This window comes from Solanum lycopersicum, chromosome 1 (assembly GCF_036512215.1).
Source record: "Solanum lycopersicum chromosome 1, SLM_r2.1".
Classification (NCBI taxonomy): Eukaryota; Viridiplantae; Streptophyta; class Magnoliopsida; order Solanales; family Solanaceae; genus Solanum; species Solanum lycopersicum.
In genome coordinates, this window is record NC_090800.1 from 65329354 (window position 1) to 65356530 (window position 27177).

Below are 27177 nucleotides of genomic sequence, written 5' to 3' on the forward strand. Positions count from 1 at the left end.
ATTAATTTCCCAAACCCAGGATGAGGAGAAAGCCAAAGATATTATAGCATGTAATACAAAGCCTTGATAATGTAAAATAAAAAATGTAACATAGTAGATTATGATTGTCGCTTGCTAACATCAACACCACACCACTCAACTGAAGTTAAAATAACATCTTTAACTTAGTGCTCTATTAAACCATTGTAGTGTAAAATGAGAATAATTGGAGCAACATTTCATTTTTATTTCACTTTTTGACCAAAAAAACTGCTCGAGACTAGTTTATGTCAAAAGCAGAAAATAAATTACACGTGATAAATCTATAATTTTGATGAAGGTTTGCTTGTATTCCGTCCTGCAATGAACTCTTGCATTTTCTTAAAGTAATCTTTGCCCATTCCATCATAATACTCGTGAGCCCTCTCCTGGAAATGACAATAACGCACCCACATGAGTGGAATAGACCACATACATTGCTAATAACCTATGTTATGCCTGAACTTCAAATTGCATGTAATGCGACAACAAGGTGGTTGCAGGATTTGTACAAGTTCATTCATTAGTTTCTAAATATTTGACACCACAGGCAGTAGCTGAACAGGTTAACAATGAAGAACAAATGACTTCATAAAGAACCTCAACGCATCTAAAAGAAGAACTACTAAAGATTTAAGTGGATCACAAAGTTGGAGACTACTCAGATATTCAACTTTAGGCAAGTTACTGCATTTGAGAATACGGGCAAGGGAATGGCCATGCCAGAGACTTGTACCTCTCCATTTACTTCTTATGGAATTTAAGACCGTGCACAGAGTAGTAGAAAAAAGACTTTTATAACTTGGGATCTTAAACACCCATCACGTTTTTGTGGCTATAAATCAGGTCACTGAGAAGAAAATGAGCAATCTATAAGTTATTTCTTTTTCCAATATATAAAGATTCTTGTGAGCATAATATAAAAGAAGGTGTTACATAACTGGAACGGATGTACTATTATTTATCAATCTTGATGTTAGACTATGATCAGATTCTTAACGCATGATTAAGGATTAGCTTTTGAAAGGTCGAAGCACCTCAATTAATTTTTCTATTTCCCCATCTCAATCTCTTCTGTATCACACAAGATTTAGGATCAACTTTTAAAAGGTGCAAGGTAACTGAATTGTTTTGCCCCTATTCTCAATTTCCTCTATATTGACTCTTCAGGTTCATAACTGGTCTTTCGTATGGTCTTTTTCTCTTTTGGTGAGAGAATTTGAGGCTGGGGCTATAGGTACTAGGAAGAGAGTATATTAGCCTTTCTTTCTGATTGCTATTTGTATCTACAACACAAGCAATGCATGCATGGGTTCTCTATCAATATAGTCATTAGATTTTAGATGCTAGAAATAGATCATAAGCAAAAAAGTTGAGCACGATGCATAATTAGCTGGTAAAGCATAACAAGAACAGAGGTCATTACCTTCTCAAGAGCAAGGGCTCGGGTCAAGTCATGTTTGAACCCATCATTGATAACTGCCTTGTACCTCAAAACCAAGTCTTGGTTGTTCTTGATGATGGCTTCTGCAATTTGCCTAGCTTTGTTCAAAAGTTCACTTCTGTCAACAACATAATTTACCAAGCCCCATCTCTCAGCCTGTTCTGCGTTGATAGGTGTTGCAGTTAAGGACACTTCACGAGCTCGGCTGGGTCCAATAATTCGAGATAGTTTCTGTGATAGACCCCAAGAAGGAAATATCCCAAACCTGCAACACAAAAGCGAAGACACTCTCATCAGAAATCATCTGGACACAGGGTGTTTGACATTAATACCACAACTTGTATTTCTGTTTTGTATTCTAAGTTTGGATGATTAGCTCAGGACTCAAGTAGGAAGGAATACCATGGATTATAACTTCAGGTAAATCAGTTTTTTAAGGAATTGGTGACCCTAACTAACTACCGTGGAGGATGAAGGGAACTTTCTGGACTCAATAGAATTTTCAGCTTAGTAGTTCTACAGTTAAGGACTTAATCTAATTTCTATAGCTCCTTTCATGGCATGACTAATGATTGGTCAAATCCACAGATAGATCTTGCAACCAATAATCTTAAAATTAATACAATTTTAAAATAAAATTAACTCTGAAGCTGAATCCCAATCAATACCTTAGCAATCAGGTTCAATTAGGGTCAATAGCTGGCTTGATGCTAAATATCAAAACAGAAGACTACCTAAGATTCAACAGTCAGTGAAATTTTGTAGAAAGACAAACACCTATCAGGTGTAACCAGTTACAATAAAGAAGCAAAATAACTTGATTTCAAAGAACTCACATATTTAGAAGATGAAAGTCGTGAGATGAGGATGTTGAGGTGCTCTGTGGGTTTACTAGGAGTGATAAGATTAGGAAAGAAGATATCTGGGGCAAGGTAGGAGTCGTCTCTGCGATGAACAATCGTGTGGGTATGTGAAGATGAGAAATGTAGATGCCTCAGTGAGGAAGTGTGAGAGGTTGGCAGGGAGAGTTAGAGGAAGACAAGGAGGTAATTAGACATGCTAGTTTGTAGTTGAGCATTCTCTCGCTTTCCTGTGTGATAAACTTGGTTGTCGCACTTGGACCTCCTTTCTTAACAGTGGTAATAGCACTATTCTTGCAGGTTCCTGTTCTTCAGGTATCACAAGTGTTTTTTGTGCTTCAGATATCAACTTATTTTGTTGTCTTACTGTTCATTCTTCCATATGTCATCTACTGCTCTTCATTTCACATTATTTCGTTATTATTCTTACTTCTATATTCCTTTCTTCAAACTGCTTGGATATGCTTTATTTTAAGCCATAGGTCTTTCAGAAATAGTTATTATATCTCTACGAGGATGTTGCATCTTCTTTTCTGGATAGGAGAGCTGGACTAGCTCAACTGACACATAAGAATTGAGATGCACAGTAGGAAGACATTCATTGAGCCTACTCGCCTTGAAAAATTAACTAGCTAAAATCAATTTCATTACCTCCAATATACCATGAGTCCATGACTAGGTAATAGAGCTCAAAACTTAAAAATGTAAACCATCTATATTCATCAGTACCATTATCCAAATAAATCTTAAAAGAATTGTTATACTATTATTTATTCAATCAATACTAACTTCACAACATACACATAACCACAAATCTTTAGAAAGCTCAAATCCTAAGAATCAACACCATCAGCTTCAATAAGAGTACCACTATCCAACAAACTCTAAAAATTTGATCATATGGATTGTTCATCAAATAGTGAAAGCATAAACAGAACCACCCAAATACATAATTACTGCAGATATCACGAGAGAAAAAGATAAATTGGGAAGAAATAAACACAAACCTAGCATGAGTATCCAAAAATTTAGCATCTTTGGAGGCAACCAAGATATCACAAGCGAGAGAAATCTCAAAACCGCCAGTAACAGCAAATCCAGCAACAGCCCCAATAATTGGCTTCCTACATTGCTCCATTTGGAACACCGGATCAATCTCCATATCCCTGAAGTCACCCTTAAACACGTCTTCCGCCGCCGTCAGGTCAATACCGGAGCAGAACGATCGACCCGATCCGGTGAGTATAATGACCCGAACCGAATCATCTGCGTCCAGAGACTTGAAAATCCGAGCAAGATCGGTCAACATTGACTTAGTGAGAGAATTCAGGGAGTGAGGTCGGTTGATTGTGATACACGCAATCCCGCCGGCTTCGTGAGTAACCAGTATAAGCTTTTCCGGTGATGATTTCTCCATGTGTTGATTCTACTGGATCTCAAATCAAGTGTACACAGATATGTAATAGTTATATAATGAAAATGGATGGATATAGGTTCAACAAATTGTCATCGGAATGTGTGCCGTGTCAATCATGCAGTCGTCTCTAAATTACCATCAACGGCGTAACGAGTAACGACAAAAATGATCAAAGAAGATAAGAATGAATGCACAACTTATTTAAAGAAAATGCCTTAAATATCCCCAAACTATTAGAAATAATATAAAATTAATTTCCATCCACTTATTAGCTCAAAAATATTTTTCTCATTTATCTATTAATTTTAAAATATCTTTGTCATCCATTTTTTAAGTTCAAAATTGATCACTTCTTTAATGATTTTAAATTTAAACTAATTAAATATTTTTTTAAATATATGATGTTAAACTATTTTTTATAATTTAACATATTAGTATAATATATAAATCAATACACTATCCACCCATTATTAATTAAACCCCTCCAAATTAATAAATCCGTCACATTATTAATGCAACAACAGAAAAACTACTGTCAATTGAATGTTTTTAAAAATTTGAATAGAAAATTTCATACATTCAAGTTTTTAAATAAAAATTACCAATAAATTTAAAAGTCTGACTATGTTCATCTTAATTATTGTCACGTCTCAATTATGTGATGTTACTTCATAGGTAAAAAAATTTTAAATTAATATATTAAAGGTTTTAAAACAAATCATAAATATTTATAAAATTATATTTTAAAAAGAGTGCATGAATTAATTAGGGATGTATTACTTATTTACCTTTAATCATAAATTTCTAATTCAATCTTGAAAGAGAATCGTATTGAAAGTGTCCTCCTAAATAAGCGGCTCAACCTAAATTTTATTGGGGCTTCGGTTCGGACTCGAATAATTTTGGATGTCATTTTCTGGAATCTATAATTATATCGTGACTTAGTAGTGTTTATGGCGATTTTGATATTATAATTGGATTATTAATTGGCTGCGGTTTAATTATTAATGCGTGAGTAGTGGGTTTGTTTATAAATAATATTAATAAATTAAATTATAACCAATAGTTGAACGCCAAGTATTTTAAAAAATATTTAAAGAGTTTAATTTTTAAAAATTTAAATAAGTGGTCAATTTTGAACCTAAAGGTGGATGACAAAAGTATTTTAGAGCCAATAGGTAGATGAAAAGAGATTTTGGAGCCAATAGGTGGATGAAGGGTAATTTTGTATCATTCTCAATACTTCTAGAGTATTTTAGGTCCTTTTCCATTTTAAATTTTAAAACTATAAAGTTTGAATATATCACGCAAAAGATTTAAGATTTATTTTTAATTACATTAGTAAGTAATTATATTTGCCTATTATTCACATTGTTTGTGGTTTTTTTTTTTTAAAAAAAAATATTTTAAATCAACTATCAAATATAAGAGGAAAATGCATAAATTTTATTTTTAATTTGTCTTAAAAAGTCGATTACATACTTAAACTATCATAGTGATCTATTACTCAGATATACTATTCAAAAGTGATTTTTTCTATCCCTATAACTGACGTGATAAAAAAATAAAAAAAAATAAAAAATAGGCGCATAATTTCATCACACTTCTTTATTTATTTTTTGTTAATTCTGATATATTTTTTAGTGAATTATTGTATTTTATTTAGAAAAATTTTGATTAATTATTTCTGTCTTTTCATTTATTTATTTTTTACTTTGTCAAAGAAATTTGGGTTGTTAATCAATTTTTACATTTAGTGATAATAACAACTTTATTGGTTTTGATAGTGATGAATAACATAAATTAAAAAGAGAAAATACATAAAATCCCCCAACCCTCTCACTCCTCCCTTTGGAATTTGTATGCACAAGGGTAACATGACAAAAATAACATATTTAGGGATCGTTTGGCAGGGAGTATTAGGAGAAATAATCCAAGTATTATGTATGATATTATTTAATACTATGTTTGGTAAAAATTTTTAGTCTATGTATTATCAATCTAGGGATTAGTTATGCACCCTACATGGTATTAGAGGGTGTATGACTAATACCTTCCATTTGGTGGTATTAGCTCTAACCATGGGATTATTCTAGGTGAAGACAAATATATCCCCTCAAATCCTTTTAATATTTTATTTATTAATTTCTTTTGATTTTATATTTATAGTAATAAATTTATTTAAATAAATTAGCTTACAAATTTTATTATTTAGATATAATTTTTTATTTCTATTTATTATTAATCCATTTATTATTAATACAAAATATTATAATTCGATTAATATGTTAATATTGATGTATGAATTTAAGAACAATTCATAAGTAAAATATTGCCTCTTAACGAAAGTCCATTAAACATTACACAAGTACTGTAAAATAAGAGCATATATATATATATATACACACACACACACACACACACCTCGAGTATAGAAATAGTTTAATTTATTTTGCTATCTTTATTTTATATTTTTATTTTATTTTATGATAAATAATTTTTTTAAAATTTATTGATACAAAACAAAGTTCAATGAATTTTCTCTATAAATCATTATAGTTGTGTGACATTTTGAGATATTAACTCCAATTTATTAAGATGACAATTATTTACTCTCAAAAATAATTTAAGTGAGAAAACAGTGAACATGACAATAAAATTTTTATTTTCCTAGCTAGTTAAAAATGTTATAAAAAATAATATTCTCCGTTAATTATATACCTTGACTCAATTACATAAAATAGAAATTTTCACAATAACTCTAGGGTATAACTGGAAAAAAAAATTCATAAACATTTAAACCACACACAAAATTAGGTAAGAAACAATGAACCAAACACTTGATAACATTAAACCCTGCATTACTAATGGAAAAGGGTCTAAAATACCCTCAAAGTATTGAAAATGGTACAAAATTACCCTCCATCCACCTATTGGTTCCAAAATACCCTTCCCACCCACCTATTGGGTCCAAAATACCCTTGTCATCCACCTTTTGGTTCAAAATTGACCACTTATTTAACGGTTTTATATTTAAACTATTTAAATATTTTTTTTAAATACGTGGCGCTCAACTATTTGTTATAATTTAACTTATTAGTATAATTTATAACTCAATCTACTACCCATCCATTACTAATTAAACCCTCCAAATTAATAAATCACTCAGATTATTAATGCAACAATAGAAAAGCTACTGCCAATTGAGTGTTTTTTAAAATTTGAGACGAAAATATCTATAGAAGTTAATTATCATACATTCAAGTGTCTAAATAAAAATTACCAATAAACTTAAAAGTGTGACTATGTTCATCTTAATTATTCTTACGTCCCAATTATGTGATGTTACTTCATAGGTAACTTTTTTTCAAAATAATATATTAAAAGTTTTAAAACAAATCATAAATATTAATAAAATTATATTTTAAAAAAGTGCATGAATTAATTCGGGATGTATTACTTCTTTACCTTTAATCATAAATTTCTAATTCAATCTTGAAAGAGAATCAAATTGAAAGTGTCCTCCTAAATAAGCGGCTCAACATAAATTTAATTGGGGCTTCGATTCGGACTCGAAAAATTTTGGATGTCATTTTCATTAATCTATAATTTCATCGTGTTTTAGTAGTGTTTATGACAATTTTGATATTATAGTTGGATTATTAATTGGGTGGAGTTTAGTTAGTAATGGATGGGTAGTGGGTTGGTTTATAAATAATACAAATAAATTAAATTATAACCAATAGTTAAACATCAAGTATTTTAAAAATATTAAAATAGTTTAAATTTAAAATCATTAAATAAGTGGTCAATTTTGAACTCAAAGGTGGATGACAAGGGTATTTTGGAGCCAATAGGTGGATGAAAAGGGCATTTCGGAGCCAATAGGTGGATGAAGGGTAATTTTGTACCATTTTCAATACTTCATTATTAATCTTTGTACCAAACAACTACTTAATAACTTATTTTATATGTAATTTTTAAACATTTTATTTTTCAACTAACTTTTATTTATATGTAGGTCTTTTTATTACATGTTCTTCTACCTTTGATTTTCTTTTCTCAAAACTCTTTCTCTTTCTTATTCTTTTTATTCACTTCCAGGTAATGAACATGTACTCTCAAATGTAACGTTCTCCACATTTTTTCTTCTTCTTTTCTTTTTTCTTTTTAATCGTTTCATGTTTTTTCTTTTGCTTTTTTTTGCCAATTTTTTTGGTGTTTGATTCATTGACACCATATTCGACATCAAAAAAGATTATTAGATCTATTCATTTTAAAGAGTTATAAAAATGAGTCAATTTCCACTTAAAAATTCAAAAATATTGTTGGCAAAAAATTAGATTCCATCCAATTCATTGATAAATTAGTATCTTACGCAAACATTTTTTTAATTTTCGAGAAAGATGGTATGATGCAATTAAAATTGAACTAAATTTGCAATTGAAATTTGAATTATAATTTGTAGATTGAGGGGTAAATTCATCATAAGTTTAATTTTTGGCTCAATTTTAGATATAATCATGGTGGGTGTTGGAATTGTTCCTTTAATGTGGACATTGACATCTACAAATGAAATATGAAACCTATTTCTCTTATGAAAAAAGAAAAAAAGAAAATGGGAAATTATTATTTTTTATTTTTTACATAAAGAGAAAATTATTATGTTGTGGAAGAAGAAAAGTTGAAGAGAATTTCACCGTAAAAAGAAAAGTTGTGGTTGAGAAGGTGAGAAGACAAATAATGGTGAAAAAAAATATTACAAATATTTAAGTAATTAATTAGGAATTTAGTTAATATACACATGGACGAATAAATGTGTGTGACTCAACAAAACTCAATCTTCAACTGGGTTGATGATGGGAGAGTTGAAAAAAAAATACTTAAAAGATGTTAAGGTAGGTATTTAACATTCGTATAGTTAAAGTGATAAAGTAAGTTGTGCAGACAAGTTCGGAAGAAATTTTATGTATTTTCTCAATTATAAAAGGTAATTGAAGATGATGAAGAAGAAAATATCGATATGAATAATGACGGTGATGATATTTTTTGTTGGGTGACAAAGAAGAAGAAGAAGAATTGGGTGCACCTTGAATTGAACTCGATGAATTGCCTTTTGCAAGAGAGAGCAACTTAGATACCTCTTTATTAACTATATTCCTGAAGGTGATATAGTGATGGTAAAGAACAAAATCAATAATAAAGGTGGCCGGATACAATTTTCGATTAAATGAGAATTGAAATGAATGAGATTTAGTGATGAAAAAGATATAATTATAGAGAAATAAAAGAATTATTTTAAGGATTGATTAGAGTAACAAAAAAAAAGAAAAGAAAAGAAAAGAAAAAATTATCATTTATGATATGGCGTTGATGTAGCGCCGAAGTGACAGAGAGTGTAATTCACCACATAATGTGAGAGTGGTATTATACATCTCAGGATGGTAATAAAATCATTATTGAATAGTAAAAATGTATAATAAATTACTGTGATAATTTAAGTGTATAGCTAACTTTTCGAGATAAGTTCACAAGAAAATATATGCCTTTTCTTAATAATAAAGAATCATTTTTATCATTTTCTCTTGTTGAGTTGTATATACCTAATGTTTTTTTGTTTGTTTTTTATAACTTTATGTCCAATGAAATTTCAACTGGAAGTGAATATAAGAAGGTGGTTATCTTTTCAAAGCAAGTCTCACTTGATTTGCCGCATACCAAGTAAAATGTAGGATGCCATTTTTCTATAATTAAAAATTAGTATAAAAGAAAGATCGGAATGATATGATAAAGAGATTAAAGGAAAGGAAGATGAAGAAGATAACTCTTTTCAAGTGCGTCTTTCAAATGGTGAATGATATCGTATTTATAATGTTGAGATATCACTCTCAAAAGTCATCTAACTAGTAGATTCATAGTTATCCTAAATGTTCTTATCACCTTGGAATCACCTATACATGAATCAAATTAATTGTTGGATAAATCCAATGGAAAATCCACATAATACAATGGATTAATAACACCCCCCCTTGGATGTTCATAGATAATGTGTCTCACTAAAATCTTACTATAAATAACCAGTGGAAAAGCCTAGTGAAGGAAAAAGAGTACAACATCTCATAATACGCTTTGAACGTTGTCTCGTTAAAAACCTTACTAGGACAACCCAACTTGGGAACAAAACCATGGTTAAGTAAAAGAGTACAAAATGTATTTTACTCTCTCTGATGAAAACTTCACTTGATATTTCGAAAATGATGCATTCCAATCATGTATCTCGACTTCTCAAACCTTGATGTTGGTAATGTCTTAGTGAATAAATTAGCAAGATTATCACTTGAATGGGTTTGTTGAACTTCTATATAAGCATTTTGTTGAAGATCATGTGTGAAGAAAAACTTTGGTGAAATATGCTTTGTCTGGTGTCCGTAAGTGTATCCTCTTTTCAATTGAGCTATACATACAACATTATCTTCATACATTGTGGTTGGTATATTCTTTTTCAAAGAAAAACCACACATTTCCTGAATATGGTGGCTCAATGATCTCAATTAAACACACTCTTGACTTGCTTTATAAATGACTATTATTTCTGCATGATTTGAAGAAATGACTACCACTGTTTGCTTCATTGATTTCCAAGATATTGTCGTGTCTCTACACGTAAACAAATAGCATGTTTGATACCGAAATTTATGCGGATCACATAAATATCTTTCATCTACAACACCAATTACATCTGACTTAAGTTCATCAAAATAGAATAAACCTATGTCTATGGTCCTCGAAGATATCTAAGTATGTGTTTGACACCATTCCAATATCTTTATATTGGGAAGAAACTAAATCTTGCTAGTAAACTCCTTTCAAAACAAATATTTGTTCGAATATTGTTAGCAAGGTACATTAGTACCCGACCGTACTAAGATATGGAGTTTCATCACCAAGAAGCTTTTCATTCATTTCTTGAGGTCAAAAATAGATTTGTATTGATGTAAAGCCATCTTGTCACCATTGGGGTACTTAATGGATGTGATTTATCCATGTAAATGCCTTAATATATAATTAAAAAAATTTAAATATCAACCTCCGAAGGTCGATTGTCACGACTCAAAACTGTTGTGATTGGCACCCACATTTACAAGTCGTTGGGAGAACCATCACTATTATCCAACTAAATCAATTATTCTAAAACAAAGACATTCAAGTTACGAAAGCAAGTTAAATGACTACAAGCGAAGTTTCATTACTAAACAAAAGATCTAACAACTAAAATTTGCAAAAGTTAAACCTAAGATCTGAAATTATAAACAAGAGAATATTATTGTACTATTCAACTAACTAATCAAATTGTCTATGTACGAAAATGGTGGACATAAACGAAAGAAAACTCCATGGCAGCCTGAAAGATGTGGCTGACCCTTGAAGTCGATGTGTTGATCTCTAGTCTCCCAAGCGAGATCTGCCAATAGCCTCCTGAAGATGTCATGTACTCAACAAAATAAGAGAAAGTGCAGAATTAGTAAACAACCACCGCGTACGAGTAGAATTATGTGACTATCCCCCTAGTGCAATACAAAAAAGTCGAACAAACATTATAACCACATACATATATATCAACGTAAACAATATTATCAACATGAAAATTCGACAACACATTTCACACGCTTAACACATCTTTGGTCCTCTCACAAAACTCAACCCCAAATAGTTAGCTTGCCGGAAGGTGGTAATCTAATCCCAAAGTAAACCAAAACATGGAAATATGATCCCAAAGTATGTCAGAACGTGGCAATCTAATTTCAAAGTATGCTGGAACATGACAGCCGATCGAAAGTTATGACAGAACGTGGCAACGATTCTAGTTAGCTTGTCGGAACATGACATCGATCCCCATTCACACACCACAATACCAATGACAAGTACTTCATCAAGATCATACATTTACATCATGATTTCATGGCTATATTGTTCATCTATCTTATCTACAACAAACGTGATCAATATTGCAACATTCATATACATACATTATCGTAATGAAGCAAAAACATGCAACATCACACAATCATGAATCACAACCATCATCTACCACGGAACAAGCTTGAAACCCTAAGAAACTTGATCCTTCGCTTTTCAGATTTGTTCATCTTGTTCTTTCTCTACAAACAATCACAATAACACAGGAATCAACAAACAATCGCTAATTACCCATATTACTAGCAATTCTATGAACCCTAGATCAAACCCATGATCCCAACTAGTCAAATTAGGGTTAATTACATAATAGAATATATCCCCTCATGAAATCAAAATTCTATTTACTCACCTGATTGCTACCAGATTTCTCTACACCTTAATGACTCCGATTTCGTTCAAATCTGGACTAGATTGGAAAATTTCAAGTTACTACAAAAAGAAATTCTGACCCAAATTTTTTCTCTATTGGCTTTTCTGTAACAATGAAAACCTCTTAATACAACATAAGAGAGGAGTGATAGATTTAGAAGTGAAATAGATGAATTACGGTTTTGATACTATCATTTCTTCTTTAAAAGAAGTATCTATTTACTGATTACGGGACGTCAACATCTTTTAAAATAATTATCTATATTTAAAAATATTTAATAAATATCTACATGATGAAGCCAATCTTATTTAAATAAAATAATAATTTAAATATACCGACCTCTTAAGGTCGGTATTTATTAATATATTTTAATATAATTCACTTCTTGAGGTTGATTTTATTAATTAAAATTATATATAAGACTTGATTTGTTAAATTACTCGAGAAGTATATAATTAACGTATTTCATACTTCAATGAATTGTCCTTTACATGTTATTGTCTACGATACGATCACTACACTTGACATCCATGCAAGATCGAACGTAATAATCTCGATAGAACTTGCTTTGTACAGTAATTTACGATGTTCTATTGTCTGTTTCATAAAACATAAGACATTGAAGGTTACATACAAATAATTAAACAATTAATTATAAATATAAAATTAATTTATTATTACCATGACATTTCTACGAGTGTTATCACACATTTCATATTCGAATGGATTATATGTTCGCTCTTCACCTCTACATCATTACATGAGATACTAAGTTCATGATTTGACGACGGATTGATAGAATTTGTACATTACTCTATAAATATAAATATAATTATCTACTAATTTATATCAACGTAGTTTCATACTCAAAATATGAATTATAGATATTGTTTTTTTTTATTCTACGAATTCTAACTTATAATTTATAGGTGTAAAATGAATTTTAGTATTATGCACAATAACAAAATTATAATTAATAGGAATATTTTAAACAAATCGACCTCTGACTGTCATTCTTATTAAAAGTAATTAGATTTAATAAAAATTACCGACCTCATAAGGTCGGTATCACAATAAATTTTAAGATAAATAAAAAGTAATCATGTTAATTAAATAATATTGACATCGGGAGGTCGATATTTTGTATTAATTTATATTTTAACTTATATAAAACAATCATCCGAAGGACGATTTATTTAAAATTAATTAAAAGTATTAATTTATTAATTTTTCTTGAAGTCACTAATAAAACTTTTAATGAAAATTAATATAATTACATATTATTTAATTTTACCGACTTCCGAAATTCGGTCTTATAGTTTTTATTTTAATTTTTTATTGTACTCAAAATCGTCCTCTGAAAGACGATTTAAATAAAATTAATTCAAAATATATATCAATTTTATTTTTTATATTTAATTGAGAAAAAAATATTATTTATTTAATACCGACATTAAGAGGTCGATTTTTATTACAATTCATTTTTAAGAGAATAATTCTGACCTCCTAAGGTCAAAATTTAATTTTTCTGCTTTATTTTGCATAAAAATTGACTACTTGTAGTAGGTTTTCATATTAATGTAGTTTCATACTCTAAATATGGATTGTTGATCTAACTTTTTATCTATGAAAGTATACAAAGTTGTTACACTTTTTGAATAATTAATTGGAGGTGTAAACTGAAAATTTAGTATTATGCTAGCAAAATTATGATTAATGGGAAAATTTTAAACAAATCTACCTACGGATGTCAATTTTATTAAAATTAATTAGATGAAATGAAAATATCGATCTAATGAGGTCGGTATTCTATATTAATTTATTTTTTAACTTATATAAAACCATCATCCGGAGGATGATTTTTTTGAAATTAATTGAACATATTAATTTATTAATTTTCTGAAAGTCACTATATAAATATTTTAATGAAAATTCATTTAATTACATTCCATTTAATTTTACCGACTCTCGAAAGTCAATATTATAATTTCTTTTATCTTTTATTTTACATAAAACCGTCCTCTAAAGGACGATTTAAATGAAACTAAATCAAATATTTCTCAATTTTATTTTTTATATTTAATTGAAAAAAATATTTTTATTTATTTAATACCCACATCAAGAGGTCAATTTTTATTGTAGTTCTTTTTTTTTTTGGGAAAAATTTTGACCTTTAGAGGTCGGAATTTGGTTTTCGCGCTTTATTCTGCATAAAAATTGACCACTTGTAGTCGGTTTTCTAAATTTATTTTTTATTTTTTATTCTTTTTAACAATACTGACTTCCGAAGGTCGGATATTACCGACCTCAATTTGAGGTCAGTAATTTTTAGGTCGGTATTAACTGTTTTTTTAGTAGTGATATCTTTTATGTGTATGTTGATTGATGGCCAAGTATTCCATTTGGGAAATTCTCAATTTGTAGGCCAAGACAAAATTTTATCTTGCCAAGATCTTTTATTTCAGATTTTCTTTTCAGGCACTCAACGACATCTACAATCACTTAACAAGTGTCAATGATGTTCAAGTCATCAACATACTATTATAAAAAATTCAGATTCGACCGTTTTATGCAAGGACAAGTTGGGTCATTTTTTTATCTTTTCTTTAGCAAATATTCATACAGGCAATTCTAAAACTTTATCGAACAAGTTTATCTTCAATCGTTGTATGCTTCAAGTACCTTAATGCTTCAGAAATTTTCATAAACATTTTTGTGGTCCTATGAGTCATATAGATAGGTTGTGACAACGTCTATTAGGCTCATTTCAAACTTCATAAGCTTTCAAATTTATGAGGTAAATGAAGGTGATTGCCTCTACCACAAGAGAATATTTCTCCATCTAATCAATGTCAGGTCTTTGAGAAAAAATCTTGAGAAACAATTCGGGCTTTATATCTCACGGCTTCACCTTTTTTATTTCTTTTTCAAATAAAAATTCACTTGTACCACACTGACTTTATACCTTCATTTTTTCATATTATTGGCCCAAAAACGTCACATTTTTCTAGTGAAACCACTTGTTCTTGAATTGCGTCCTTCCATTTTGGCCAATCATTTCCTTGTATACAACTGTCAACAAATTTTTGCTCAAAATCTTTATCTTGTTGCATTATTTCAACAACAATATTATAGGAAAATTTGTTGTGAATCACAACATTATTTTGGTTCCACTTTTTTCTTGTCGAGACATAATATATTGAAATTTATTTATTCTCGTTATTTCAGAAATTTGAATCTTCTCGGACTCCTCAGAGGTGTAACACTCCAAAAGTCCAAGACCTAATGTAGAGCCTCACTTATTGAACTAAGGTTGGTAAAACTCTTTCTAAACCTAAAATAATGTTTATAAACCATTTGGGAAGTATTAGATTCAAGATGTTAAGAAACGTCCAAGACCTCCGGAAACTAGTGCACTTGAACTAGTGAAAAGTCCCTAGGTTGTGTGAAGGTTTAGAGGTGTTGTATGAAGTTTAAAACTTGTAAAATTACTTTAAATAGGTAAAAATATGTATATAAGGTGAAAACGTCAAGGTCCGACCCCCCAATGGTCGCCTTAGAGGTCCACGAAGGGACCCAAACTTGGCCAAGCAAGCTGCCAAAGCGGTAATGAAAATACACTTGGATAAAGTGGGTCCGCTTCACAGACTTGGTGGGCCTTTGATAAAAAATCAAGTTTGTGTCGCCGACACACAACGGACTCGACTGTCTCGAAAAATAATTAAAAGATCATGCGGGAGCAGCTCCCCGTCGCATACTTGTTCCCTGACGAAAATATGAAATTTAAAATTCAAGTTTGACTTCATTAAAGGGTCAACTTAAGTAAGGGGTATTTTGGGTATTTGAAGTGAGGTCTGTATATTGATTTTAAATCAATTTTACCTCACATTCACTTACTCAAATCAAAATCCAAAAGCTCTTACCTCTCTCTACTTTCTCTCTCTATTCAACCTCCATTGAAGGAAGAGAAAGCTTGAAGAAGAAGGAAAATTTCTCTAGGATTCACTTAAATTTCATGGATTAAGGTTTATTAAGGTATGTGTTCTTCATTTTTGGGATTCCTTTCCCAAAATGTCCTTCAAAAGTTGATTTCTAAATCACCCAATTCCAAGGGGTTTCTCCTTTTAATGGGTTTTCTTCTATACTTGCAAATAATTGATTATCACTAATTGTGATTGCCCATAGATAATTGAATATATATTCTTGAGTAATTGATATTAATTAGGGGAATTTCGTGTGGATCATGTCCCTTTCCCCAATTTCCCCATATCTTGGATTTTGCTTATAGATTGATGTGAATTGCAGAATGTATGGATTGTTAGACTTGTTTTTATCTATTCTAATTCATTTATGGATTGCCTAGGGTAATTTCTTGTTGGGATTGGATCTATTTCTTGAAGAATTCATGATGAACCTCATTTCCCCTAAACCTAGTTATGAATTGAAGTTAATTGGGATAGTGATGATGCAATTGACCTAGTTATTATATTAATTACTATTGAATGATGTTGTTACACCTATTATTGGATGAAACTGGTTGGTTGATGGTACGACCACACCTATTATTGGATGAAACTGGTTGGTTGATGGTACGACCACGATGATGGCTTTAGAAGTATATTAGGTAAGTCTTTGTTATCCTAAACCTTTACTTCAATTATGATGGCTTGTACTTGGTGATGAAATTCAATTGAAGTATGTCTTGTAATTGGATTAAGTAGGTGTGGTATGATGATGCAATTGAACAGTCTTGGTTATGTGATTGTGATATTATGCCTAAGATGTAATTTTATAAGGTTGGTTATGAAGTACCTATGCGCCTTATTTTGATATAATGATGTTAATGTGATAATCTCACATATGAGGATTGTAATGAATGGTGTTGTCATGCAATTACTATTGAGGTAATGACTATGACTATATAAGTTATTCTCCTATGACTTAAATTAAGTTATGATTGTTAAAGAAAGACATTTCAAAGGGGACTCTATCTTAGCACTGAGTGAAGTAGTAGTGAGGAGTGTCCCTTCCCAAGTAGGGAAGGTAGATTCACTATTGTACTAATAAGATTGGAGACTATAATGTCAAAGGCATAAAGTGGGTCCCAAGTACATCTTCTAGTTCTTGAACTATGTTGCCCTCATAGGAATACTAGATAGTGGATCCACCTAGATGTTATGTTCATGTCTTAGTACTATCTTGGCAAGTAGTCTACCTTCTTTCGGTATAGGGTTTCATGACACCGGATTCCACATTAGCTCATGTGGTCTATGCATATTAAGGCAATATGTTCTCGAAAGTAAAATGAAGTTATAAAGTAAACTCTAACGAAGATGACTTAAGGGGTTTGACTTAGTCTAGATAGGGGTATGAGCCTCTACCTATACATTGCACTAGTTGGCTTTGAGGGAAGTCTTAGGAGGATGTTCTTATGTTCTTATTCTCTTATAAAGTGAATGATATGCATGTGTTGACTTTACATGTTGATGACTATATGATGTTGGCTTCATGTATGAACATGCTATTGGTCTATATTGTTAAATATAATGATGACTACTCTTGATGATATACTATGTGATGTTAGGCACTGCTTATAATCCTTTACTTGATTTACTTGGTTGAGTAAGGTTATGGGTTTTACTTGGTCATTGTAATTATAGACTTGATGGTGGTTATGAGTAAGGGTCTCGTATATGTTGAAATGTTATGAACTCTTATACATGTTTCATTATTATAACATGATGTTTGAGTTGCTTTGACTATGGTTCTAATATGCTATTAAACATGTTGACTTGCTTATACTTGATGTTGTTGGTCTTGTGTTGAAGATGCTATTTTCTTGTTTATATATGATTATTAGCTTATGTGGACTCTTGAATGTGCATTAAAGACTTTTAAATGACTTAACATGTTTTCTAAAGTAAATGTCCTTTTATCGTGCATGCTTTCAAATGTTTTATGTGCATATGCCTATACTTAGTAAAAGTGGTGTACTAATTCATGTTTCTATGTTTACTACAAAATGTAGGTTCCGACCGTTGAGCTTTTAGAGGGCCATTAAGGAGGTCTTGGATTCTCATTCTCCAAGTTTGGTAGGTCCTCACTTTTCGAGGACGATGAGACTATCTACCTATTGGATGTTGTTTTAGTCTTAAAGACAATTTAATTCATTCCGTTTCATTTGAATACTATTGTTGTATATGCCTGCATATGGCTTTTATTGTAATGAAGTATGAGCTATGTCTAATGGTGTACTCATTCTAGATGGCTTAATATGAGACTTATCATAGACTTCCTATGAGATTACATTAATACATTATGTATGTGAAATAAAAGTAGAAGCCTAAGTAATGCTTCCTATGTGAGGAGTCTATTTAAACTTCCTATGTATATACTATGTGTAAGCGAGAGGTCTATGCAACCTCATGAAGTAGATGTAGATGAAATTTATTAATTTTTCACACTTTTTAACCTGTGAAATGTAATGACGAATTCTAAGAGGCTACTCTTAGTCCTTTCTGAGGACGACGACACCAGTTACGTCTAGGGGGTACTTTCCGGATATGACAGGAGGTTTCTTGATGTGTTATGACTCGGGTCTCTTCTTGAGAAATTTCTTTCACCTAGTGATCGTCTTGATCATTTATTTTTTTCTCTTTAGAGAATTTTTATCCTTGGAACCAACTGGTTTGCCACGTTTAAAATGTGGTCCATACTTATTTGTCTTAACAATTTATTTCATCGAACTATCAACTCGAACTAGAGTATTAGGAGTCGTACTATGCGATCTAGTAATTTTTGGGAGATTAGTAAAAGCATTTGGTAGTTGAAGCAACTTCTTGGTCACATTGAATGTTTTCGAGGATTCATATGAGATAGTGATGATAAATTCCAATTTATCTCCTTTCCCAACATTTTATATTTTCCTATAATAATTCGATAAAATGAAAATTAGCAAATCCTGCCTTAAATAAATATCCTATCATTGGCTCCAAATATTTTATAATTGGAGATTCATACCAACATATATTTGGGGGCCCATCTTTGTGCGTTGTGGTGGAGCAATCGAAATATATACCACACATCAAAAAATTATGTGATGGAAAATATTTGTCTCTTGACCAAATACTAATTGTAATGGAGAGAATTCATGTTAATTGATCGGCCTTATACGCACAAGTGTGCTCATGTGAATTCTAAATTATCATGGGATGACCTAATCGGTCATGTCATATGATAAAATCATTTAAATTAGCAACCATTTTATTTGCTAAGACATGTGACTCAATTGTACTTATACTTGTATAGTACAACCCACAAGAAAGTGCATGTAATTTTTTCATTCACAATTTTCTTCTCTATATTTATTGTAGTAATGGAAGGGTACTCAACATTTCTTCAGTAACAGTCTCAACATGATAGCTATTTTTAAGAATAACTTTGAAAATTAATAAGTTTCTTTGAAATTTACTACAATATAATGCATTATCAATGATCAATATTGTCTCCCCCCCTCAAGTAATAAGGCCGCTCTTCCAGGGCGCTTATTAATTTAGTACTACCTGAATTGTGTTGACATATGTCATTTTCATAACCAAATTAGAAAAATATTCCTTTTTCTCTTAATATAGTATGTGTTGTAGCATCATCAAAAACACACGCATCTCCATTACTCATCTTAAATCCAATTGACAATTGAGAATTTATATTAATTTTCATTAAATTAAAAATGCATCAAAAGCAGTACGAAATAAAATTAATAACGAAAATTTCAATACTTCAACGTAAAAAAATGATAAATAAAAAAACATAAGTAAAATAGCAACGAAACAGCATTCCTCAACTAAAGAAGTCATAACTTCCATATGAATAATATCACCATGACTAGTAGAAACATCATCCTTTAAAGCCAAATTTGCTTCAACATCCTTATCATATGTCTAAATTATTCTCGATTTATCATCATCTGTAAGAGTCAAATGTGACTCGGCTCGAGCATTCGAAGAGGAGGCATCACCTTTATTTCCTTTTCTTTTAAAGAAATTTTTATAGAGCTTGACAAAATGCTCAGATGTGCGACATCATTCTTCTGATGGCCATTCATGCCACAACGATGACAATTACTTTCTCAGGTGTTATTTTGAGACTACTCCCTTTTATTATGACCATCACCTCGACAACTGTTGCAATGTCTCTTATCTTTGTCACGTTCCTGTGCATTATCATAGCCCCAATGATTATCTCTTTTGTCTTTAGATTGATCACGTGTTTCACCACATTTGCTTCCGGTAACGGAGCAGCTCTAGTGGAACGAGTTTCATGATTTTTCATTAAAATCATTTTGTTGCTCAGCCAGGAGAAGACATGAAATCAGTTCAAAATATATCTAAAAGCTCTTTTCACGATATTGCTGCTGTAATATTACATTTGAGGCATGGAAAGTAGTAAGTGTCTTTTTCAACATGTCCTCATCTTTTATAATCTCCCCCACATAGTTTCAATTAGGAAGTTATCCTGAATAAAACAGAATTTATTTAATTATGGTCTTAAAATCATGATATGGTAAGTGCATTCACACATAACGATCTCTATGCAATATTGTAGCCTTCATGTGGTCATATATGCTCTTCAAATTAGTCCACGATTTAAGTGGATCTTTTGTCGCTAGATGTTCAATCTTCAGACCGTTATCAAGATGACCATGAAGGAAAATTATAGTCTTCCCCTTGTCTTTACTTGATGCTTCATTTTCAATAATGGTGGTATCAAGACCTTTAGCTAAGTGAATCTCAACATCAAGTAGCATGAAAGGTAATTTTTTTTCAAACATATCTAGTGCAACAAACTCAAGTTTGGATAAATTCGACATGATGAGATTATGAGAGAATAAGTGAATAAAATAAGAATACTTATATAATACCTTTGCAAGTAGGAACTTCGTGCTGAAAACGTATTATAAAAGAAAGCTCAGAATGATATAATATAAAGAGAAGAAAGTGATAGAATCTGATAATTCTTTAAACAGATAAAATTAAGGTTTTGATGATAGACAAGAAATGCAAATATATGAATAAAAAGGTTTGCCAGATTCATAACCAAATTTGTCGCAACAAGAAGCCACCTGAACTAATTGTAGCAGTCATTAGAAGTATACAATTAAGTGTACAAGAGCTAAAGATGCTGCAAATACAAGTTGAGAGAAATAAGGAATCCTTAATACACTAACTAAGGAAGTTGTATAGAAAAAGGATTGTACAATAAAAGGTAAAATCAATACTCCTTGTTTAACTACAATTACAATTTCTTAACCTTATTTGATAAGGATTCAAGGCACGAGAAGGCAGGAGAAAACTCTATAAAAAGAGATCAACCGCAGAAGAAGATGTCACGACTTTTACATAGAGAGAAAAGTGAGAGTTATTTATCAAGTAAAAGCCTTCCAAGATTGATAGGTTTTGCTAAGTTCAAGAAGTTCTTGAGTTAGAAAGTCTTGAACGTGTAAAACTATTTTCTTGATTCATTGTTGAGTTGTTACTTACATTTTTGTACAAGAAGTGGGTTTGCCTTCTTGTAGAGTTGAGCTTTAGTGAGGTTTGTAACAAAAGGTGGGTTTGGCCTTTGGAGAGTAGAAATAGTCGATTATAGTTAATCAAGAGTTGTTGTAGTGGTGAGGTTATTGATTATTGAGTTATAATCATAAAATCATCTAGTTGAATTAATAAAACGAAGTTTTTCCTTCCTTGATTGAGGAAGGTTTTTAATTTAACACGTGTTTGTGTTCTGACTTAAACCAACTTACAACAACCTGGTTCTTGTTCTAGGGGATAGGTTTCTTCAATTTGTATCAGAGCAGGTCTTTTCGATAAAAGATTCACACCTTGAAAAGACTCAATGGCAGCACCACCTACCCCACAAGAGGGAGCTTCAAAAACACGACAACCACTATTCAATGGCAAATACTATGGATGGTGGAAAAATTGAATGATAAATCATCTTATCGGCGAAAATCCTGATCTATAAGGAGTAATTCTAGATGAACCAACTATACCTATGAAAACTACAACTGATGGAATCACCAAAATCCCAAAGGAAAGAAAAGAATGGAATGCTGAAGACAAGCTTGCAATCCAAAACAATGCCAAAGCGAAGAAAATTCTGATCTGTGGTATAGGACCAGATGAATACAATCAAATCTCGTCTTATCAAGATGCCAAATCCATATGAGAAACACTACAAACCGCTCATGAAGGAACAACACAAGTCAAGAAGTCCAAAATTGATAACTTAAATAGACAATATGAACTATTCAGAATGGCAGAACGAGAGACTATACAAGACATGCATACCAGGTTCACTTCAATCATCAATGAGATGTACTCTTTTGGAGAGATAGTTCCCAAAGTAAAGGCATTAATAAAACTCTTGAGTGTCCTTCCTGAAACTTGGAAAAGCAAACTCATGGCTATCACTGAAGCCCGCGACCTAGATACACTGTCCATGGATGAGTTAATTGGTAATCTCATCACATATGAACTCAAGAAAAACCAAGAAAAAGAAATTGGAGTAAAAAGGAAGGAAAGGAACCTGGTTCTGAAGGCAACTGCATCAGATGATTTTGAGGATAAAAATATTTCCCTTATAACCAAAAGTTCACCAGAATGCTGAAAAGAGGACAAATATTCCAAAAGAAAACTCCTTAAAAATCCAATGAAAACACTAAAGACCAGGTTTGTCATAAGTGTGGAAGTCCGGATAAACTTCATCAAATTCTGTCCACTTTGGGCTTTAGAGCAGAAAAAGACAAACTTTGAGAAGGCAAAAGACATTAAGAAAGATAAGTTTGTCCCTCAAACAGAAGAATAACAACTCAAGAGGCAGATATCTCAATGAAAAGGGCCTTTGTAGTAATGGGGAATTCATCTGATGAAGAATCTGAGGATGATGAGACAGAAAACAAATCCATTCTTGCACTAGAACAAGAAGATGATTATGACTTTGTTACTCTAGTTGCAGTAGAAAACAAGGAAGAAAAGGAAACCTGCAGATCACAAGAAACTATATTAGCACTCATGGCTGGATCAGATTCTGAAGAGGACAAAGAAGAAGAAGATATAAATGAAAAGGTTAGTCTTCATCACATACAAGACAATCTAAACTCATACTAAAAAAGGGAGCTAGAATCTTAACTCTACACTCTCATTGATGCATATAAAACCATAGATTCAAAAAAGGAATTGATAATGGAAGACTATGCATCACTAAGAGAAGAAAACAAGAAGCTTGAAAAACAAAATCTTCATTTACTATCCATAAATACTGAGCTAAGTAAAAACCTAGATTTGGTAAGTAAAAGGAATGAAGAGATAACCAAAGAGCTTCTTGTGACTAAAACTGAAGCTGAGAATGGAATGAGATGGACCAGGTCCTCCATATTGCTTGACAATATTCACAAGAATCATACATCTGAGAGACATGGGATAGGTTTTGATAGAACTAGTCCTCAAGTAAAAAATCCCAACATAGATTGTCTATGCATGCACTGTGGGCTGGTAGGGCATAAAAGTTATGATTGTCGAAGAAAATTGATTGCTCATAAAAAAAACTTAAATTCTCTGAGAAAAGCTCATCATGAGAAAATCAATGAACAAAAACAAATCCCTACAGTCAAATCTCTTCCCAGATGGGCCAGAAAAAAATCTTATTCATCCATTTTTTAAGCATAAATCAAAGTAGCTTCCTCTCACTCAAAAACTTCAAAGGAGGAAACGTCGCCTTTGGTAATGGAAAAAGTGGGGAAATTCAGGGAATTGGAAAGGTTGGGCCCATGGATACTCATGCAATTGAAAACGTATACTATGTGAATGGCCTACAACATAATCTATTGAGCATATCCCAAATATGCGATAAAGGAAACAATGTACTCTTTACATAAAAAGAATGCAGAGTGACAAATTTAGTGACTGGGAACCTGGTTCTACTAGGTAAGAGACACAAGAATGTGTACGAAGCCAAGATCGTTGATTCTAAGGAAGATACTCTTAAATGTCTAAGTTCAGTTTCTGATTGCTCCATGCCCTGGCACAAAAGAATGGGACACATTAGCATGACAACGATAAATAAACTCATATCTAAAGACCTGGTTAGGGGACTACCAACCAAAAGTTTTAGGGACAACAAAGTATGTGAAACCTGCATTCAAGGAAAACAAGTTAGATCATCCTTCAAACCAAAGTTGACAGTCAGTACTACCAAGCCACTAGAACTGCTTCACACAGATTTATGTGGACCAATGCGTGTACAAAGCAGAGGTGGGAAAAGATATGTGTTTTTAATAGTCGATGAATATTCAAGATTCACTTGGACACTGTTTCTTGCAACAAAGGATGAAACATTCACTATGTTTGAAATGTTTGCAAAGCTGGTTCAGAAAAAATTCAACAAAGAAATAATTAGCATCAGATCTGATCATGGACTGGAGTTTGAAAACTCACAATTCCTAAAATTTTGTATTACAAATGGTATTGAGCATAACTTTTCAGCACCTAGAACACCACAACAAAATGGTTTAGTTTAGCAGAAGAATAGAACACTGGAAGATATTGCAAGAACAATGTTGATCTCAAGCAAACTTCCAAAATCTTATTGGGCTGAAGCAGTAAACACAAGATGCTATCTAATAAACAGATGTATGATCAGATCAGTGTTAAAAAAAACACCATATGAGTTTCTAAAAGGAAGAAAACCAAATTTAGCACATCTTAGGGTCTTTGGGTGTGTATGTTTTATACACAATAATGATAAAGACAACTTGGGAAAATTTGATGCCAAGAGTGATGAAGGAATTTTTCTGGGCTATTCTTCACAAAGCAAAGCCTACAAGGTACTTAATAAAAGAACAAACCGTGTAGAAGAAAGTGTTCATGTTGTCTTCAATGAAAATAACAGTGAAGTTGAAGGAAATTCAGAGGATGAACAGAATGAAGCAACCTGCTCCAGGTCATCAGAACCAAGAATACGGGAAGAAGAATTTATACCCTCTCATAAAACACCTGAAATAGAAGATAAGTCTGCTACTGAAACTGGCCCTTCTGCATCTCAAGAGCCAGTAAACATCCAAACTCACAGTTGGAAGCATCAAAGTTCCCATCCTTTACAAAACATTCTTACTCTGCTTAACTCAGGCATCTCAATTAGATCCAAATTACGTAGCATATGTGCTTTGTCTGCTTACGTATCCCTAATTGAGCCAAAAAAATTTAAAGGAAGCACTTAGATTCCGATTGGATTAGTGCTATGCAAGAAGAACTTAATCAGTTTGAAAGAAGCAGAGTATGGAACCTGGTTCCAAAACCTCAAAATAGAACGGTAATAGGAACAAGGTGGGTGTTTAGAAATAAGCTCGATGAACAAGGTCAAATCATATGCAACAAAGCTAGGCTAGTTGTACAGGGATATAACCAAGAAGAAGGGATAGACTACGATGAAACTTTTGCACCCGTAGCAAGAATTGAAGCAATCAAAATATTGATTGCATATGCTGCCCACATGGAATTTAATCTCTATCATATGGATGTCAAAAGTGCCTTCTTAAATGGTTATCTACAAGAAGAGGTGTATGTGAAACAATCCCCAGGTTTTGAAAATACCAAATATCCTGATCATGTATACAAACAAGACAAATCACTCTATGGGCTAAATCAAGCACCTTGAGCATGGTATGATCGATTGTCCACTTTTCTTCTCACATATGGATACACAAGAGGAAAAATTGATAATACATTGTTTCTTCGAAAACAAGGTGAAGATCTGTTTATAGTCCAAGTATATGTAGATGATATCCTATTTGGAGGAACTAATGACTCACTTGGAGTAGAACTTGCTCAACTAATGAATAGTGAATTTGAGATGAGTATGATGGGAGAACTAAACTTCTTTTTAGGACTCCAAATTAAACAAACTCCAGCTGGAACATCAATTCATCAACAAAAATACATCAAGGAATTACTGAAGAAATATGATATGAATGAAGCTAAGTCAAATGACACACCCATTGGGACAACAACAAAGCTTGATAGAGATGAATCAGGTTTACCAGTAAATGACACTAGATATAGAGGTATGATTGGATCACTCCTATACCTTACTGCCATTAGACCTGATATAGTGTTCAACGTTGGTCTATGCGCACGTTTTCAGTCCTGTCCCAAGGAATCACATCTAAAAGCTGTCAAAAGAATCTTGAGATACCTAAAAGGCACAATGAACCTGGTTCTCTGGTATCCAACTGGTGACTCATTTGATCTAAAGGGATTTGATGATGCAGACTATGCACGACATACGGTAGATACAAAAAGTACCTCTGGAATGGCACACTTCTTACGACCATGTCTAATATCCTGGGCAACTAGAAAACAGAATTCGGTTGCTTTATCCACTGATGAGGCTGAGTATGTGGCAGCTGCTTTTTGTTGTGCCCAACTTCTTTGGATAAAATAGCAGCTTAAAGATTTTGGTATCAAAACCGGTTGTATTCCCATTCTTTGTGATAATACCTGTGCTATGAACATGGCCAAAAACCCGGTTCAACACAAACGTACCAAACACATAGATATTAGACATCACTTCCTTCGTGGTAATGTTGAGAAAGGGAACATAGTAATGACATTCTGCAAAACTGAGGATCAAGTTGCTGATATTTTCACCAAATCACTTGGAAGAGAATTATTTCAAAAAAATTGACTTTCGTTCGGGCTCATCTTTTTAGATTGATTTCTGCCTTACCAAGTCCTCATGATATTAGAACCAGGTTCAATCTTGTTGGTTCTACAACTGCTTTACACTAAGCACAGAAAATCAGGAGTAAAAAAAAAGGAAAATATGTTTTTCTCTCTCATATGCCACTTCTCTGAAAAGCAAGTGCAACCGTCAAAGCACACGTCTCTTAAATGTCAATCCCTCATAATTACTAAAACCCCTCGAAGATGACACCAAAACCGTTCCCAATAAAGCACTTTCTCCAAACAAGTAACCAACTCCTTCTCTTCTTCCATTTTTTTTTGAAAAAATCCTCTCTCATCACCATGTTTAATCC

At 32.0% G+C, this 27177-nt stretch overlaps 2 protein-coding genes across 2 annotated transcripts; one reads left to right on the top strand and one right to left on the bottom strand.

The window, feature by feature from the left end:
• Positions 1-205: 205 nt before the first annotated feature.
• LOC101263745 (probable enoyl-CoA hydratase 1, peroxisomal) lies at positions 206-4002 on the bottom strand. The gene is made up of 3 exons (XM_004228964.5): positions 3330-4002; positions 1445-1727; positions 206-407 (listed from the first exon to the last, which is right to left on the bottom strand). Exons 1-3 carry the CDS (start codon positions 3737-3739, stop codon positions 303-305), a joined length of 798 nt encoding a protein of 265 aa, XP_004229012.1. The 5' UTR covers positions 3740-4002; the 3' UTR covers positions 206-302.
• An 18991-nt stretch (positions 4003-22993) lies between these two features.
• Positions 22994-25359, top strand: LOC138344895 (uncharacterized). The gene is made up of 2 exons (XM_069294725.1): positions 22994-23209; positions 24916-25359. Exons 1-2 carry the CDS (start codon positions 22994-22996, stop codon positions 25357-25359), a joined length of 660 nt encoding a protein of 219 aa, XP_069150826.1.
• The last annotated feature ends 1818 nt before the right edge of the window (positions 25360-27177 follow it).